The sequence below is a fragment of the Bos grunniens genome, chromosome 11 (assembly GCF_055505025.1).
Source record: "Bos grunniens cultivar Pamir isolate PY7600 chromosome 11, Bosgru_T2T1.0, whole genome shotgun sequence".
Classification (NCBI taxonomy): Eukaryota; Metazoa; Chordata; class Mammalia; order Artiodactyla; family Bovidae; genus Bos; species Bos grunniens.
Window position 1 is genome coordinate 44,332,039 of NC_141175.1, and position 15,883 is coordinate 44,347,921.

General features: G+C 36.1%; 1 protein-coding gene across 4 annotated transcripts in view; it reads left to right on the plus strand.

Moving 5' to 3' along the window:
* Positions 1-15,883, plus strand: part of RAB1A (RAB1A, member RAS oncogene family) — a 29,888-nt gene that overhangs the window by 12,184 nt on the left and 1,821 nt on the right. Inside the window, exons 2-5 of one of the 4 annotated variants that reach the window (XM_086326329.1) lie at positions 3,706-3,778; positions 9,923-10,018; positions 14,021-14,116; positions 15,417-15,548. In XM_086326329.1, the coding sequence (XP_086182455.1) occupies positions 3,706-3,778; positions 9,923-10,018; positions 14,021-14,116; positions 15,417-15,548 (397 nt within the window). The remainder of the gene's footprint in view (positions 1-3,705; positions 3,779-9,922; positions 10,019-14,020; positions 14,117-15,416; positions 15,549-15,883) is intronic. The other 3 variants (XM_086326331.1, XM_086326330.1, XM_086326332.1) reach the window with 3 other exon arrangements.

Below are 15,883 nucleotides of genomic sequence, written 5' to 3' on the forward strand. Positions count from 1 at the left end.
ACCAACCCACCCTCAGGGGAAGGGAGCTAAAGAGGCTCCATCTCCTGGAGGGAGGAGTGTGCAGAGGATTTGTGGGCCTGTGTTAAAACCACTGTGGTAATAAACATTTGAGGTGGGGGGCGTATTTTGAGGTCATGCAGATACCTTAACTCTCCTTGAAGTTTCACCCACTAATTTTAGCATTCATCAGTGGCTCTTGTCTGTAGCGTGACTCTGCTAGTGATTTTCTACTTCTCTTGTTCCTTCTACATGTATTATTTGGAATCCTCGCATAAGGAAGAGTTGTCCTTTCTCTATTTAGTTAATCATTGTACCCTTATGGACTCAGGGATATTTATTTTATTCTTTCGGTTATAATCCAGTACATGATTGTTTACTTTGTGGCTCAAATTGTTGCCTTGGCCTTTGAGGTTTGCTGTCCTTTTAACATGCCATGTCCTGTAGATTTTCTCCTCTGGCATTTTGCCCAAAATGTTACTCAAGAATGACTATTCCTTAGCTGTTACTCACAATGAGAGAGACCTGATTAAAAACACAAAATTAAAATGTTCTCTGAACTCTTGACACAGTGCTTTGTTAAAGGCACAATATTATATTTTGGATGAGTAAGTCAGTTTACCATCACACAGACAGATATGTTAAACATCAGAGTGAGGAAAAACAGACTCCAGACTACTATGGGGAGAAGGTATGAAGTATCATTGTCATTGTAAATTAGACATGAAAAAGACTAGAGGAAGTTTTGATTGAAAACAGTGGATAGAATTCACTGAAACAATCTAGTTTAGGGGAGCGGCGATTGTAGTTGTACTGTAGTCTGTAAAGATTTCTTTACTTGTACAAAAATTTCTCAACTGATAGAATTCAGTTTTTCACATAAGTCAAAATGGTATTGCAGACTGAAAACTTAATCCAAATTCTTGAGAATAAAAGATACATTTTGCTAAATTATTCTTGGCTCTGTACCAGAATTGATCTTGAGCTTTCTAACTTTAGATTTGCATATTTCCTATCAACATTATCACGTGTTCTGTTTTGTAAATTACAGTTACATAAATATCTTTAAGTGATCTCAAATCTGAAGTTACCCTGTATTAATACTTCCTGTATATTAATAGTTTGGAAATAAGCTACTACAGGAGTAGGTAATTTAAAACGTTCCAATGCAGGTAACTTGCTGTTGATCATAGTCTCTTGGTGTGTAAATTCAATAAGGCAAGAAATTTGTTGGTTGATTTTGTTTGCCGTTCTTTTCCATGTGTCTTGTCATGTTAGTGAAACTGATGGTTTGGGAGAGAACAAAACAGGCTTCTTTAGCAAGACTCATTGCGGAGCACAGTGCTCAACTCTTTGTATTATTTATAATGGCTCTGGGCTTTAAATTACCAGAAACACATAAATGATGTTTCAAAATAATGCTGTTTGTGAAATTTAAAAAGAATGTGATAATTGAAAAAGCTAGTTTTAAAAAATTGACTACTAATTTCTTTGAAACCATAATGTAACTTGTAACATAGTTAGGAAGCATTCATGTTTTTCTCCAGCCTTATGGTTATTCTGGAAGAGAGAAATTGATCTTTATGGCAATTAGTGACATCACAGGCAACATGTGTAGCCCATTGCTGTCCTTTACCAGTACCACTGATTCAGGGCATGTTTATTGAGTGTTTACTGGATACCTGGCACTGTGCTCAGGAAAGTTGGTAAATTCAGTGCATTTGTTGTGCCATAATTTCTGTTAAAAACAAAGTAACTGTAGTTGTATTGGTGCTGTGATTTTTCTTGCTAACTGAAATGTAAACTTGTAAGATACTCGTTGCTAATGTTCAGTGTTCATCACTCTTAAGAATTCATTTGGTCTAATTAAAGAGAAAGGTATCAATAGTACTGAAGCCAGTCAGCAAATGTACTGACTAATAGAAGTTGTTTGGTATTAGGTATCAATCATTTATTAAGGGTAAATTTTTATAATACCTATCCCTACTATCCCCTTATATTTAGGCTCTCAAATGGGAAAGGGTGTTAGCTATTAAGTTCATCCTGTGCTTCAATCAGCCCTTCTTAATCACTTGTTTTAAAAGCTTATTACCTTATGTGACCTTTATTTTGCCATTTACCAGGGCAGGATTTAAGAAATTTTTTTTTCTTTTTGGTATAATTAGGGATAATAAGTGTACTACAGTAACTTGGTAAAGCAGAAAGCTATGTGTTTTTTGTTTGTTTTGAATATTTTTTTAATTTAGTTGGCTGCATTGGGTCTTAGTTGGTGGCCTGTAGGACCATTCCTTGTGGCCCACAGTCTCTAGTTATGGTGTGTGCACTTTGGTAGTTGTGGCACTCTGGCTTCATTGCTTTGAAGTTTGTGGGATCTTAGTTCCCCAACCATGTCCCCCCATTGCAAGGTGGATTCTTAAATACTGGACCACCAGAGAAGTCCCAGAAGGCTATGTTTTAATACTTACCACTGTATAAACCTCGGTGAAAGTGTTAGTCTCTCAGTCATGTCCCACTGTTTTGATCCCATGGACTGTAGCCCACCAGGTTCCTCTGGCAATGGAATTCTCCAGGCAAGAAGACTTGAGTGGGTTGCCATTCCCTTGTCCAGGGGATCTAACTAACCAGGGATTGAACTGAGGTCTCCTGCATTGCAGGCAGATTCTTTACTAGGAAAGCCCCCCTGGTGTTACAAATCTTGGTAAACAGTTGATTAATAATCCCAGAGATAATCGTGCCTAAACATCTTGCTTACATGTAAATACACTGGTAATCTACATTTCATTTGCAAGTGATAGTTGGATTTCATTTTAAGTGGATGGCATTTTATAAAAACTAAGTCACAGGGAAGAAATTTAAGAATCCTGTATGTCTTCTGAAAAAAATCTATAAATTCTGGATTTTTTGTCATTTTGAAATTGCTTTAAAAGAACTTATAGAACTGGTCAGAGTTGGAAAGAATAGAATCTATTAGTGGTTCCTTTGACCATGGGCTGACTATTGTCTTGAGATTTATGAAAGGCTCCCTTGAGAAAAATTTTGAGATAGTCTAAGTGATTGTAAATGTGCATAAACATAGCCTAGCTTTCAGTGGTTTTTTTTTTTTTCAGTGTTTTCTGAAGTATGATTTAATACAAGCTTAGAATGTTGGTAAAGTTGTACGTTTACACAAATAGTCCCCTTGATTTTATTGTATCTCTAGTTTAAAATAAAAGGGGAGAATTCCAGGTGGATACTAGGGAAGGATCATAAAAGCCCTTTGTTGGAGGATTGCTATGAAATAATGATTTGAGATTTGAAGTTGAAGGAGAGATTTGTTTCACTGGCAAAAACAAATGAAACTTTAACTCCCTGTATTCTAGTATTGCAGAACAGTGGGATTTTCTAGCGAAAGTCTGTTGGACTCTCCAAGAATGCATATCACTTACGTTTCCTTTTATTCATTGCTTGGACCTGGAAGTTCAGTGATGTTAGAGATACGGGTGGCATTGTCTATCTTATTTATACATAATTCTGTCATGTTCAGTGATTCATCAAAAGGGCCCCAAACTGCTGTTACTTGGAGTTTGGGCTTCTGTTAGGGCGTCCATGGGCTTTTCAGAAGCTGTAGTCTTCCTCAGTGAGCTATTATTCTTGGCTATATTTTTGTTGTTATAGAACTTATAATACAATATGCTTTTTATTAATGTGATTTTCTTTTTCTCTTCGCAGTGATTATTTATTCAAGTTACTTCTGATTGGCGACTCTGGGGTTGGAAAGTCTTGCCTTCTTCTTAGGTTTGCAGTAAGTTGAAATCAAAAATGATTTTAAAGGAATTAATGCTGTGTATATTTTCTGGGTAGACAAAAGATAAAACAGTTTTATTCTTCCGGAATTTTATATGTGAAGCCTCCAAATACACATTCCCAGTGATATCTAGACTCTTTAAATAGAGGAGATACTGTTGTTCCTAAAAGAAATTCAAGAAAACTGTGGTTATAAAGTCAAAGTGTCTGATACTCTCCTTGGAGGTCAAACAATGTTTCATTCCAACATAAATAATGAGTAAGGGAAAAAATGGTAGGTTTGTGTTGAAAATGACTTGGTGGAAGACAAATCTTCAAGTAAAACTTGAGTAGAATAAAAAGAAAAAGCAGGGCCTGGTACAGACTATTTGTTTTTTTGACAGTGGCATCGTTGTCATTTAAATTTACAAACTGATAAATAACTTAATAATAACTTCCAACTTAATGTATAAAATGCATGGTCTTGTTCATAGTGTTTATGAACTGCCTTCAAATTTAACATGTTTTCCTTCTCGCTATCTTGATCATTGCTTCTTAAGATGTGAACCAGTGGGGATTATCAAGACCCTCCTGGAGTCCATGAGATCAAAAACTGCTTGCTAATAACACTAAATCGTTAGTATTTACTGAATAAATAATTACCTAGTAATTGTACTAAGACAAAAGATGTTTGCTTTTTTTCACTCTGTTGATCTTTGCCCTGATGGTGCAAAAGCAATGGTAGGTAAAACCGCAAGTGCCTTATTAGTCCTGTGCTGAAGTAACGCTAAGCCCCAGATTATGCTCATAGTCATGGTGTTTACCTCTGTTTGCTCACAGGAGAGGGAAGAAACACCATTATCACTTAAGTGTGTCTTTGATGAAACAGTAAAAATGATTAATTTTTTTCATACTTTTAAAAATTGAGGTGTAGTTGATGTTCTGTTATATAGCTGTTACATGTACAATGTAGTGATTCACAATTTTTAGAGGTTATATTCCACTTATTATTATAGGATGTTGGCTGTATTCCCTGTGTTGTACATGTCCTTGTAACTTTCTGTATTATACATAGTAGTTTGTACCTCTTAATCCCCTACCCCTATCTTGCTCCTCCTCCTTCCCCTCTCCCTGCCAAAAACCACTAGTTTGTTCTCAAATCTGTGAGTTTCTTTTTTTGTTAAAGTCATTAGCTTGTGTTTTGTTTTTTTTAGAATCCACATATAAGTGATACCATACAGTATTTGTCTTTCTTGCTCTGACTTAGTTATCATAATACTCTCAAGTCCATCCATGTTGTTGCAAATGTCAGATTTTCATTTTTTATGCTGGACTAGTATTCCATGATATGTATATATGTATATATACATCTCCTTTATCCATTCATCTGTTGATGGTCACTTACGTTACTTCTAAAAATGATTAATTTTTAAAGATTTTGATCCTTGTTGAGTGTTTCCTTTTTAAATACTCTGTGTGAAAAAATGAGTACACATAAAACAGTTTTACTGAAGACTGGAATGTGTTGGTTGTCTTAAGGGAGAGAAAAGCATTTGTATAGTTGTTTCCATTATGAGCTAAACTAGCTGATTTTTTCATTGAACTTTTTTTTAACTTGAAAGAACAGCTAACAGGCTATATTTATCTAGAACTGAGTATTGGGTATACATTTTATCAGATGAACAGACATTGTCACTTCAAGGGAAATATCTGATAGCATTTGTTGCCTATAATAACTTCAAGCTTTTCAAGGGAAAATTAGAATTTTAAAAAATTTAAAATCCACCACTGCAAGCTTGACAGCATCTCAAATACTTAGTATTACTTTTCTGATGAGGTATTAATGAGTCTCATATATATTCATTATATATAATAATTTGAAAATGAGACCATGTTAAGTACCAGAATAAAACCTAGGTGGCTCTTTAATCATATGTGAAAGTATTTTCTAACAGGAAAAAAATCAGGAAAGAAAGGACTGTTAAATGTGATTGCATTAAAATTAATGTTGACACATAATATTAGAAAACAAAAGGTCCTAGCAAAACGTATTTGGAGGAAGAGGTGATAGTCTCAATATATAAAGCACATTTATACACTAATAAGGAAAGGATATTTGTCCTAATGGAAATAAGAATGAATGCATGAGTGGGCAGTTTACAAAAGGAGAAATACAAATTGCCAGTAAATATGAAAAAGTGTTCAGTTTTATTTGTAATTAAAGGACTTAAAAAATTTTTTTTTGTTTAGTTGCTTAGCCGTGTCCAACTCTTTGTGACACCATGGACTGTAGCCCACCAGGCTCCTCTGTCCTTGGAATTCTCCAGTCCAGAATACTGGAGTGGGTTGCCATTCCCTTCTCCAGGGAATCTGACCAGGGATCGAGCCCAGGTCTCCTGCATTACAGGCTGATTCTTTACTGTCAAAATTAGATAATACTCAGTATTTATTAAAGTGACAAGTATTAAAATTAATTACTAGTATTAAATCAGTAATCTGGGTAGGTGGGAAGAAGCTAGCATTTCTTGAGGAAAATGGCTGTAGCCTGAGGTATTTGTGCTTCAAAGAAAATCCTTTCCGGATTCCTACTGACCTAAGTCACCGGTTTTCAGTATTACCTACACAGAATCAGCCAGGAAGCATTTTAAAAATACTGATTCTCAGATCCCTAAAATAGATTCAAGCTGTAAAAAGTATGATTAAGAAATGTATAATAAGCTTTGAGAGCACAGAGGGAAGAATCTCTTTAGCTACTGGCCAAGGAATGGGGGAATGTTTGGACAATAACTGTTTCCTGAGCTCACATTTGAAAAATGGATAAAAGTTGCCAACTTGCCCACGGGCTGGGGAGTTAGGGGGGTAAAGCTTGGGAGTGGGGAGAAAGAGATACTGAGAATTTGGACAGTTGAAATGTCAAGTGCGGTGGCTCAGAGGCATGCAGGTAAGGGTCATTTAGGGGTATATTGGAGAAAGTGATGGCACCCCACTCCAATACTCTTGCCTGGAAAACCCCATGGACGGAGGAGCCTGGTAGGCTGCAGTCCACGGGGTCTCAAAGAGTCGGACACGACTAAGCGACTTCCCTTTCACTTTTCCCTTTCATGCATTGGAGAAGGAAATGGCAACCCGCTCCAGTGTTCTTGCCTGGAGAATCCCAGGGACGGGGGAGCCTGGTGGGCTGCTGTCGATGGGGTCGCACAGAGTCGGACACGACTGAAGCGACTTAGCAGCAGCAGCAGGGATGTATAAGAATTCTATTAATAACAGCATTTATAAGTTTTTCTAACAAAGCACCTGGCATGTTCTAGTGCTGAATGCTGTTCTCTATCCGTTTTCTATAGTATGTGATACTTACTTGACAATTTAAATTTAAAAAATGAATGTCAAATAATGATGAGTATTTTGTCAAATTGCATTCAGTGCTTCAAAAATATCCTTTTACCCAGTGATTCTGTTTATGCCGAAATGTGAATATATGTGGAGGATAAGTCAACATAGCTATCTCTAGCTACTTGGAACTCTGATTACATTTTACAGTTGTCTTTAGCCGTCTTTATCTCAGTGTCATGTACACATCTGATTCAGCATTATCAAGACTTGGCCCACACTCATTTCATTTCCTTCTTTTTGTTGGAGTGCTACAAATAACAATCCCAAATGTGTCATTTCCCCTTGCATACTGTATTTAATATAGGGTTTCCCTGATCTCAGATGGTAAAGAATCTGCCTGCAGTGCAGGGGATCTGGGTTCGATCCCTAGGTTGGGATGATCCCCTGAAGAAGGAAATGTCAACCCATTCCAGTATTCTTGCCTGGAGAATCCCATGGACAGAGGAGTCTGGCAGGCTACAGTCCTTAGCATTGCAGAGTCAGACACAACTGAGTAACTAACACTCATACACTATCATAAAAAACATTTGTTGACTTACAAAATAAATTTTCCTGGTTATCTTAAGTGTGGTGTTAGTTTGAATCACAATTCAAAACATGGTTCACACAGACTTATCGACATAGGGAACAGACTTGTGGTTGCCAGTAGAGGGGAGGGGAGGATGGAGAGGGATGGGAGTGGGAGTTTGGGGTTAGCAAATGCAAACTTTTATATATAGAATGGAAAAACAAGGTCCTACTGTATAGCACAGGGAACTATATTGAGTTTCCTGTGATAAACCGTAATGGAAAAGAATATGAAAAAAAGGTCTATGTATGTACAACTGAATTACTTTTCTCTGTAGCAGAAATCAACAACATTGTAAAGCAACCATATTTCAATTTTTTAAAAAAACCCATGGTTCATACTTTCATTTCGTTCCTTTGCTGCTTAGTCTTTTAGAGTTTTTCCAACTTCCCACTTCCCACCTCCTCCTTTTTTATTTATGTATTTTTCATGTCACTTTCTTTTTGCAGAAACTGGGGCAGTTGTCCTATAAATTGTCCAACATTTTAGGTGTGTCAGTTAGCTTCTCTGTGGTGTCTTTAAACTTGTCGCTCCTGTTTCTGTAATTGGAAGTAAACCCCAGAGCAGTGCTTTATCTATCATTATGGTAGTTACTGGTCCCTTGTGATTATTTAAATTTAAGTAAAATTGAATGGAATTAAAAATTCAGTTCCTTGTTCTCACTAGCCACATGGAGCTACTGGCTACTGTATTGACAGTCACAGCCTATAGAACCTTTCTGTCATCAAAGAAAGTTCTTTTTAACAGTGCTACTCTTAATAGATATAGGCTTGATTGAGCCTAAATCCATCTTTGTTAGCAGAATACTTCCTGGGTGGTGCTTTAAGCCTGATGATTGTGCAGTGGGGTTACGTGGTGAAAGTGTGATCTTTCCATTTACATATATTTTCACTTAAATAAAAAAACTGAAATTTGTTTTCATTATGAGTAAAATAATTGTAATAGGTACTTGAGGGAAAAAACAGGTGTAATTTTAAAAGTTTAGCCTTTGGGTTAATATTGTTCACACAAAAACTTATACACAAATGTCCATAGCAGCACTATTGATAATGGCTAAAATGTAGAAACCACCCAAATGTCCATGAACTGATAAACAAAATGTAGGCTATCCATACAGTGTACTATTTTTCAGCCATAAAAAGGAATGAAGTACTGATTCATGCTGTAACATGGCTGGGGCTTCCCTGGTGGCTCAGTGGTAAAGAATCTGCCTGTCAGTGCAGGAGAGACAGGTTCGATCCCTGGTCCAGGAATATCCCACATGCTGTGGACCAACTAAACCCGTGCGCCACAAGTACTGAGCCTGTGCTCTGCAACAAGAGAAGCCTCTGCAAAGAGAATACCCCTATGCACTTCAATTAGAGAATAGCCTCCACTCACCACAACTAGAGAAAAACCAGACCCAGCACAGCCAAAAATAAATAAATAGTGTGTCTATGTGTGTGTGTATATATATAAAAAGAAAGGCTGAACCTTGAAAAGTTTATGCTGAGTGAAAGAAGCCAAACACAAAAGGTCATACTGTGTGATTCCATTCATGTGAGGTGACCAAAACAGACAAATCTGTGGAAACATAAAGTAGATTAGTAGTTTCCAGAGTCTAGGGGGAGAGGAAGAAATCTGACTGCTGCTGGGTATAGGGTTTTCTTTTGGAGTGAAGAAAATGTTTTGGAATTAAAATAGTTGTGATGGTTGCACAGCCTTCTGAATATACTAAAAACCACTGAGTTGTATATTTTGAAGGGGTGAATTTTATGTATATGAATTATCTCAATTTTAAAAGTCATAACTAAGAAATAAAATTGACTTCTGAAAGAATTTCAGGAGAGGGACATGATCATAGGTTTGTGTTGAGTAAACTGAATAACCAGTGGGTGTGGAGGAACAAGAATTCTGCTGATTAGCAGATTAGAAAAATCATTCGTAATCATTCAAAATACAAAACCTTCTCTGTATGATACATATAAAGAATTCGCCAAGATATGATTGGAAAACTAAAGAATAGCTATTGGAAAAAAAAATCTTAAACCATTTTTAAATAGCACTTTGTCTTCAGAATGTGAACTGAGTGCAGGAACAGGATGGAATGGCTGTTCTCAGATTGTTATGTCTTACAAATTTTATCAGCTTTCTAGATAAAAGTTAACATATTTCTTATTTACTCTATTGAACATTTATTTTAATTGTTAACTTTTTTCCCTTTAGGATGATACATATACAGAAAGCTACATCAGCACAATTGGTGTGGATTTCAAAATAAGAACTATAGAGTTAGATGGGAAAACAATCAAACTTCAAATAGTAAGTAATTTTTGGACTAGAAATTTTTTGGAAATTATTTTGGTAAATTTAGAATGTATTTGTTATTCATAATATGTTAAAATGAAAATATCTTAGGAATCATTCATCTGTGACAGAATGGTAGAGTAAGAATAGTTTAGATTGAAAGTGATTTAAGATTACCTCCTTCATTGAGTTTTTTGTTCAGAGAGTTGAGAAATACATGTTTTAAGTCAAACCTGGTCCTAGTTCTTTTTCTTGCGCTTTTATCAGTGAGGTCTAAGGGGTCTAAGTTGATGTTTGTTTACTTCGTCTTACAGAAGAAGTATATTGAGCAGTTTTCATGTCTTTTATTATGCTGAATACTCTGGATCCAGGAAAAACCTAGGAGAGGTTCTTCATATTTGTTTTAGTTGAGTATTTATTAGATAGTATGTTCCAACTCTCTAGAAATGTAGAATTTTATTGGAAGGGAATTTAGCTTTTCTTACGTATTTTACAGCTCAGAAAATGGATGCTGAGAGATTTAATGACTTGCCTACCGTTACTAGCAGAACCACGTGACCCATAGCTCTCTGTTTTCAGTATATTGTGTTCCTGTGCCATTCTCACTCCCTTACCCATCCTTAAAACCCCAACCCTGAATTAAAAATAGGGGGTTGTAGTAGAAACTTAATATAGGTCTGGGTACCAGGATGGACATACCTTTGGTCTTTAAAAAAAAATCTCGGGTATCTTTTAGAATTGGCTCTTAGTATGAAGTAACATAGAAAACAAGTGACTGCTCTTTCTTATGGAATTGATAACGCCCTGAACTGGAAGGAGTTCTGAATTTGGAGTCAGAAACTTGGATTTGTTGTGTTCATTCTGCTGTTTATTAGTTGGAGAGTCACGGGTTTAACTTCAGCCTTTTGCCTGAGACTCTGTTTCTTACCTCTAAAATGAGTGTGATGATATTTGACTTACTAATAGGTAGTTGTGAGAACCAAATCTATAGTTCTGTGTATGTATATATGTTAATCTGTGTAAAAACCCTTTGCGGTTGCCTAATCAAAATTAATTTCTGTTGGTAGCCTGCCATTTAGATTGGTCTTATCACAACCTATCATTCCTTTCTGGAAGCATGTTTTCAGAACCGTTTACAATCTGGGTTACTCCTGTATAAGTGCCATTTACTAAAATATGATTCCTAAATTCAAATACAAGATAGTATCTAGCCAGTGTGGACTACATAGGGTAAATTCTCTATTGATTTGGTCTCTGAATTTCTTTTTTTCCCTCTCAGACTTGAGGGACTCTTGCCATTTTCTCATCATTGGCCCATACAAGGACATAGAAAGAAAGCCTGAGTTTACTACATTTGCTATCTCAATAACTATTTTACCTACTAGTTTGGGTCTTAAGGTTTTGGTTTGTTTTTTAATTCTTATATTTTGTGACTAGGGCATTAAAAATCTAAATGTAAGATTTTACTTTTAACCCTGCTACATTTCACCTTGCCTGGCTTGAATTACCCTTTCAATGTTTTCCAGGTCTTTAAAAAAAATGATTGGGTTTATCTATATTTTAATTATTTTTTCTGCTTTTCCTGTTCAAGTGTGCCATCAGGGTCTTTATCACAGTTGGTGATTACAAAACATTCAGCACTGCAGGGCATGTATGGAGTCCAGTCCCATGAAAGGCCTCTTTCTGTGACTGTTGATTCATTCACAAAGCTTTATGGAAATGCTCACATTACACAAGATACATTCAAGGTTGCAGGGAGGGATGAAAAATAGCCCCATAGGAGATCCCATTTCAGTGGGAGAGACACAGCAGGGAAAATCAGTTTACCTCGTGATTATGAGGGGTAATGAGGATTATGTACATAAAGGGTGATCAGTTACAGAGGGAAGGTACTGTTAGGATGTAGTCAGGAGAGTTTTCAGAGTGGCAAGAAGATAGCAGAAATTTTACTCTTTGGATGCCATTGTATTCAGAAATAGTTTCTTCCTGTTCTTGTCCTATCCTTGTGAAAGGGGTTAGTGGTGGTGAAGAGAAGGGAACTAACATTTTATTGAGTAGCTACTATAATGAGGTATTATGCTAGGCATTTTATAAATATTCTTTCATTTAAACTTAGCAGTTTTATAAAGTAGTGATATCTGGAATTTATGGATGAAGAAACTGTCATAATCAGGAACCTAAATTTAATGTTTTGAAGTCAAATTGACTTTACTCCAGAGATCCTGCTTCTCCAAGGGTATCCTGAAAGACTGGAGGCTCCTTACTGATGATGGTTTTCTGACTCTAATAGGCTAGTACTTTGGATGAAAAAGGTAGCTTTTGCTTGTTTTAGATGAACAATTGTTAACATATTACTTTATTACTTCCCTTGGAGTATGTTAAAGTGGTTATTGACATGATATTTTACTGCAAAAATACTAATTATGCATCTGTTTTACTGTGTAACCACCGTTACCACTTCTAACAAAACTGACACTAATGCCTTTAAAAAAGTTTTTTTAAACTTTTTTTTTGGGGTATAGCCAATTAACAATGTTGTGGTAGTTTCAAGTGGACAGCAAAAGGAGTCAGCCATACATACATATGTATCCATTCTCGCCCAGACTCCCCTACCGTCCAGGCTGCTGCATAACACTGAGCAGAGTTCCATGTGCTGTACAGTAGGTCCTTATTGGTTATCCATTTTAAATATAGCAGTGATACCAACGCCTTAATGTTATCTAATATTCAGTCTGTATTTAAATTTCCCCAAAATTGCAGCTTATTTTTAACAGCTTTGTTGGCTGGGTCTTAGAAAAGGAAGTGATTTCACTCAGTGCTCCTGAATTTTTTTATTTTTGCCATTTAGGACACTAGTTGGGAGCAATGTCAAGTTCACATATATATTCCAGAACTTTACAGCTTCTTCCCATGAAAGGCTGTTTCATCATAATCTCCACTTGTATTAGGCTACAAGTCTATTTTTTGTTTTTTTAATTGTTAACCATTAAGTAACCGTTCAGTTATTTCCCCATAAGTCAAATATTAGTTTTAGTGGGGTGTGTGCTAAGTTGCTTCCATCTTGTCTGACTCTGTGTGACCCTATGGACTAGAACCTGCCAGGCTTCTTTGTCCATGGGATTCTCAGGCAAGAATACTGGAGTGGGTTGACATTTCCTCCTCCAGGGGACAGGACTGGGGGATCTAACCTGCGTCTCTTATATCCCTTTGCCACTGCTGGGAAGCCCGTTAGTGGGGTAGGTAGCTTTTCTAAAAAAACAATATTTTTTAAAAAAGGAAAGGTCATTATTTACGAGCAATTGAAACAAAATTCTCATTGCCCTTGTTAAAATCATGGTTTTTAAAAGGAGTTTACCTGATATTTTTTAATAGTTTTAACTGCAAACTTTAATGTGGCAGTGTATTTGTTTCCAGTGTTGGAGCCTAAATGGTTGAAGTGTGGTAAATTGCTCTTAAAATGAATTTTATAAAAGCATTTGAAATCATCTTCCTTACATTGTTTTCCCTAGGATTAAAATAATTGTTCCTTAGATAGCTAACGTGACTGGTAGTTATCTGAATTATTAGGTCCTTTCAGTGTTTTCCATGATGATAAAATGTGCTAGCAAGAGATTTTGTCTTATGTTTGATGAGAGTTGTAATGTGTTAACAGGGGCACTAGACCAGTAGATTTGCTAATATCAAGTCAGCCTATCTTTGCATTCATAGTGTAAGCTTGGCACAGTGCTAAAGGCTATTGAGTATATGAAAAGTATGACATAGTTGCTAATTGGCTTATAATTACAATATTGGTAGCATTAACTGCAAGCTAAATTAGACACTGCCTTCTTTTTTGAACCTTCAGATATTTGGCAGTTTCTTTGTGATTTAGTAGTGTGAGCACAGAGAGCTAATGTTCCCATAGCAAATCCTGGTTATCCACAACTCTGTAAACTAAACTGTTCTCCCTCCTTGCTGCCTTTTCCCCAACTCTTGTTTTAATGGAATTGTTTGGATTTCTTGATTGTTTTATGATAGTGGGACACAGCGGGCCAAGAAAGATTTCGAACAATCACCTCCAGTTATTACAGAGGAGCCCATGGCATCATAGTTGTGTATGATGTGACAGATCAGGTAAGTTCCAGGAGAAAATTGTGTTACACTAACAATGTAAGTTATTATTTGATTAAATATCACACTATTTTTACTTTGCATACAAGTGATGAGTATTATTTATATAGCAGACTTTGTCCACCCCAGATGAAGTGAATGATACAAAAACATTTATCTTAAACCAGTTATCTTTTAAGAACAGGTACAGTGTTATTTTTTCTCCCCTACTAATAAAACTGGTCAACCAAAAATTTCCTATTTTAGTAAACAGAAAATTTAGTAATTGGATTTACATTTGCTTTCAAGGGACCCAAATTATATTTATTATCAGTTAAATCATTTTGTCAAGGGTTTGTAGGGAACTGGGATTGTTTGACTCATATTGTGTCCTTGGTGATAGGTGTTAACAGAAATTTGCCTGGTAGTTAGACCTGTTGGACTTGGCAAAAGTAAGATTAGGGGTCTCTGCCTGTGGAGTGTGTGGTTCAGAAATAGGGATGAGCTTTGAGGAACATTTTAAAAGGACAGTGAAAATCTAAAGATAAGCTTGTTGAAAGAAGGTAGGGGGATGTGAAGAATAGTGTAAGAATGTGGTTCAGAGGCAGTAATTGTTCTTTTGATCAGAAAGTTAGAAAATTTCAGGGTCCTTTTGCCTGCCAAGGAGTGAAAGATGAACTTTGAAAATACAATGTATAACTCTTATAGCAAATGTTCAATCTCCAGTCAAATATGAAATCAGAGCTAATTAGGAGATGACTAAAATTATAGATTTAGATTCAGCACCATTAGGAGTACTGGGTGATAAAACATGAAGAAATCATTGCTAGTTAGTAAATCTCACGTCATTTCCTTGTAATATTTAAAATGGAAATTTTCCTCCCTTAAAAATGACTGTGGAAAACAAGTATCTTTACATTGGACCCATTTATTTAATAACATTTGACATCTCTAGTAGTTAACAGTTAGGCTACCTTATTCATAAGCCAGAATTTTGACAAATTTCAAAAACTACGTTTTGTGGTGCATATAAATAGCATATTCCAAGACAATGGGATTTGCCTGAGCTATAGTTTGAGCTGTATTTCCTTCTCAAATAAGGCATTGTCATCCTCAAGCTTTCAAATTCTGTATTCTTATTCATATAAGAATATATGTATCAAAATGTCAGTTCACGTCTTTCCCAGCATTAAGAGTTCTTTTTTAATAGCTATTATCGTCTCACTAGCTCTTCTTAGGTCAGGAGACACTTCTGTTTATCACTTGCTTCATTAGAATAGTTATGTTCAGAACTATATTATCACTCTTTAAATTGTCTTTTTAGGAGTCCTTCAATAATGTTAAACAGTGGCTGCAGGAAATAGATCGTTATGCCAGTGAAAATGTCAACAAGTTGTTGGTAGGGAACAAATGTGATCTGACCACAAAGAAAGTAGTAGACTACACAACAGCAAAGGTATGTTTAAAGTTTGACTTTCAGACTGAATTGGAAGGTGCTGAATTTGAATTATATATGGGTATGGAGTCACACAATGGCTGCAACCACCTTAGGTTTTATTGTTAGTTTCCCAACCAAGGGTTGAACCCGTGCCCCCACATATTGGAAGCACGGAGTCTTCACTGGACTGCCAGGGAAGTCCCCACCTTAACTTTTAAAATACATGCACTAGAAACTTTGACAGTGATCATTCGTGCAGTCATCTGAGTTCAGTAAACTTAGTCATTCATCATTGCTTATTTCAGATGGTGAAAAAGATTTTTCAATTAATTTTGCCTTACATATTCTCTTAG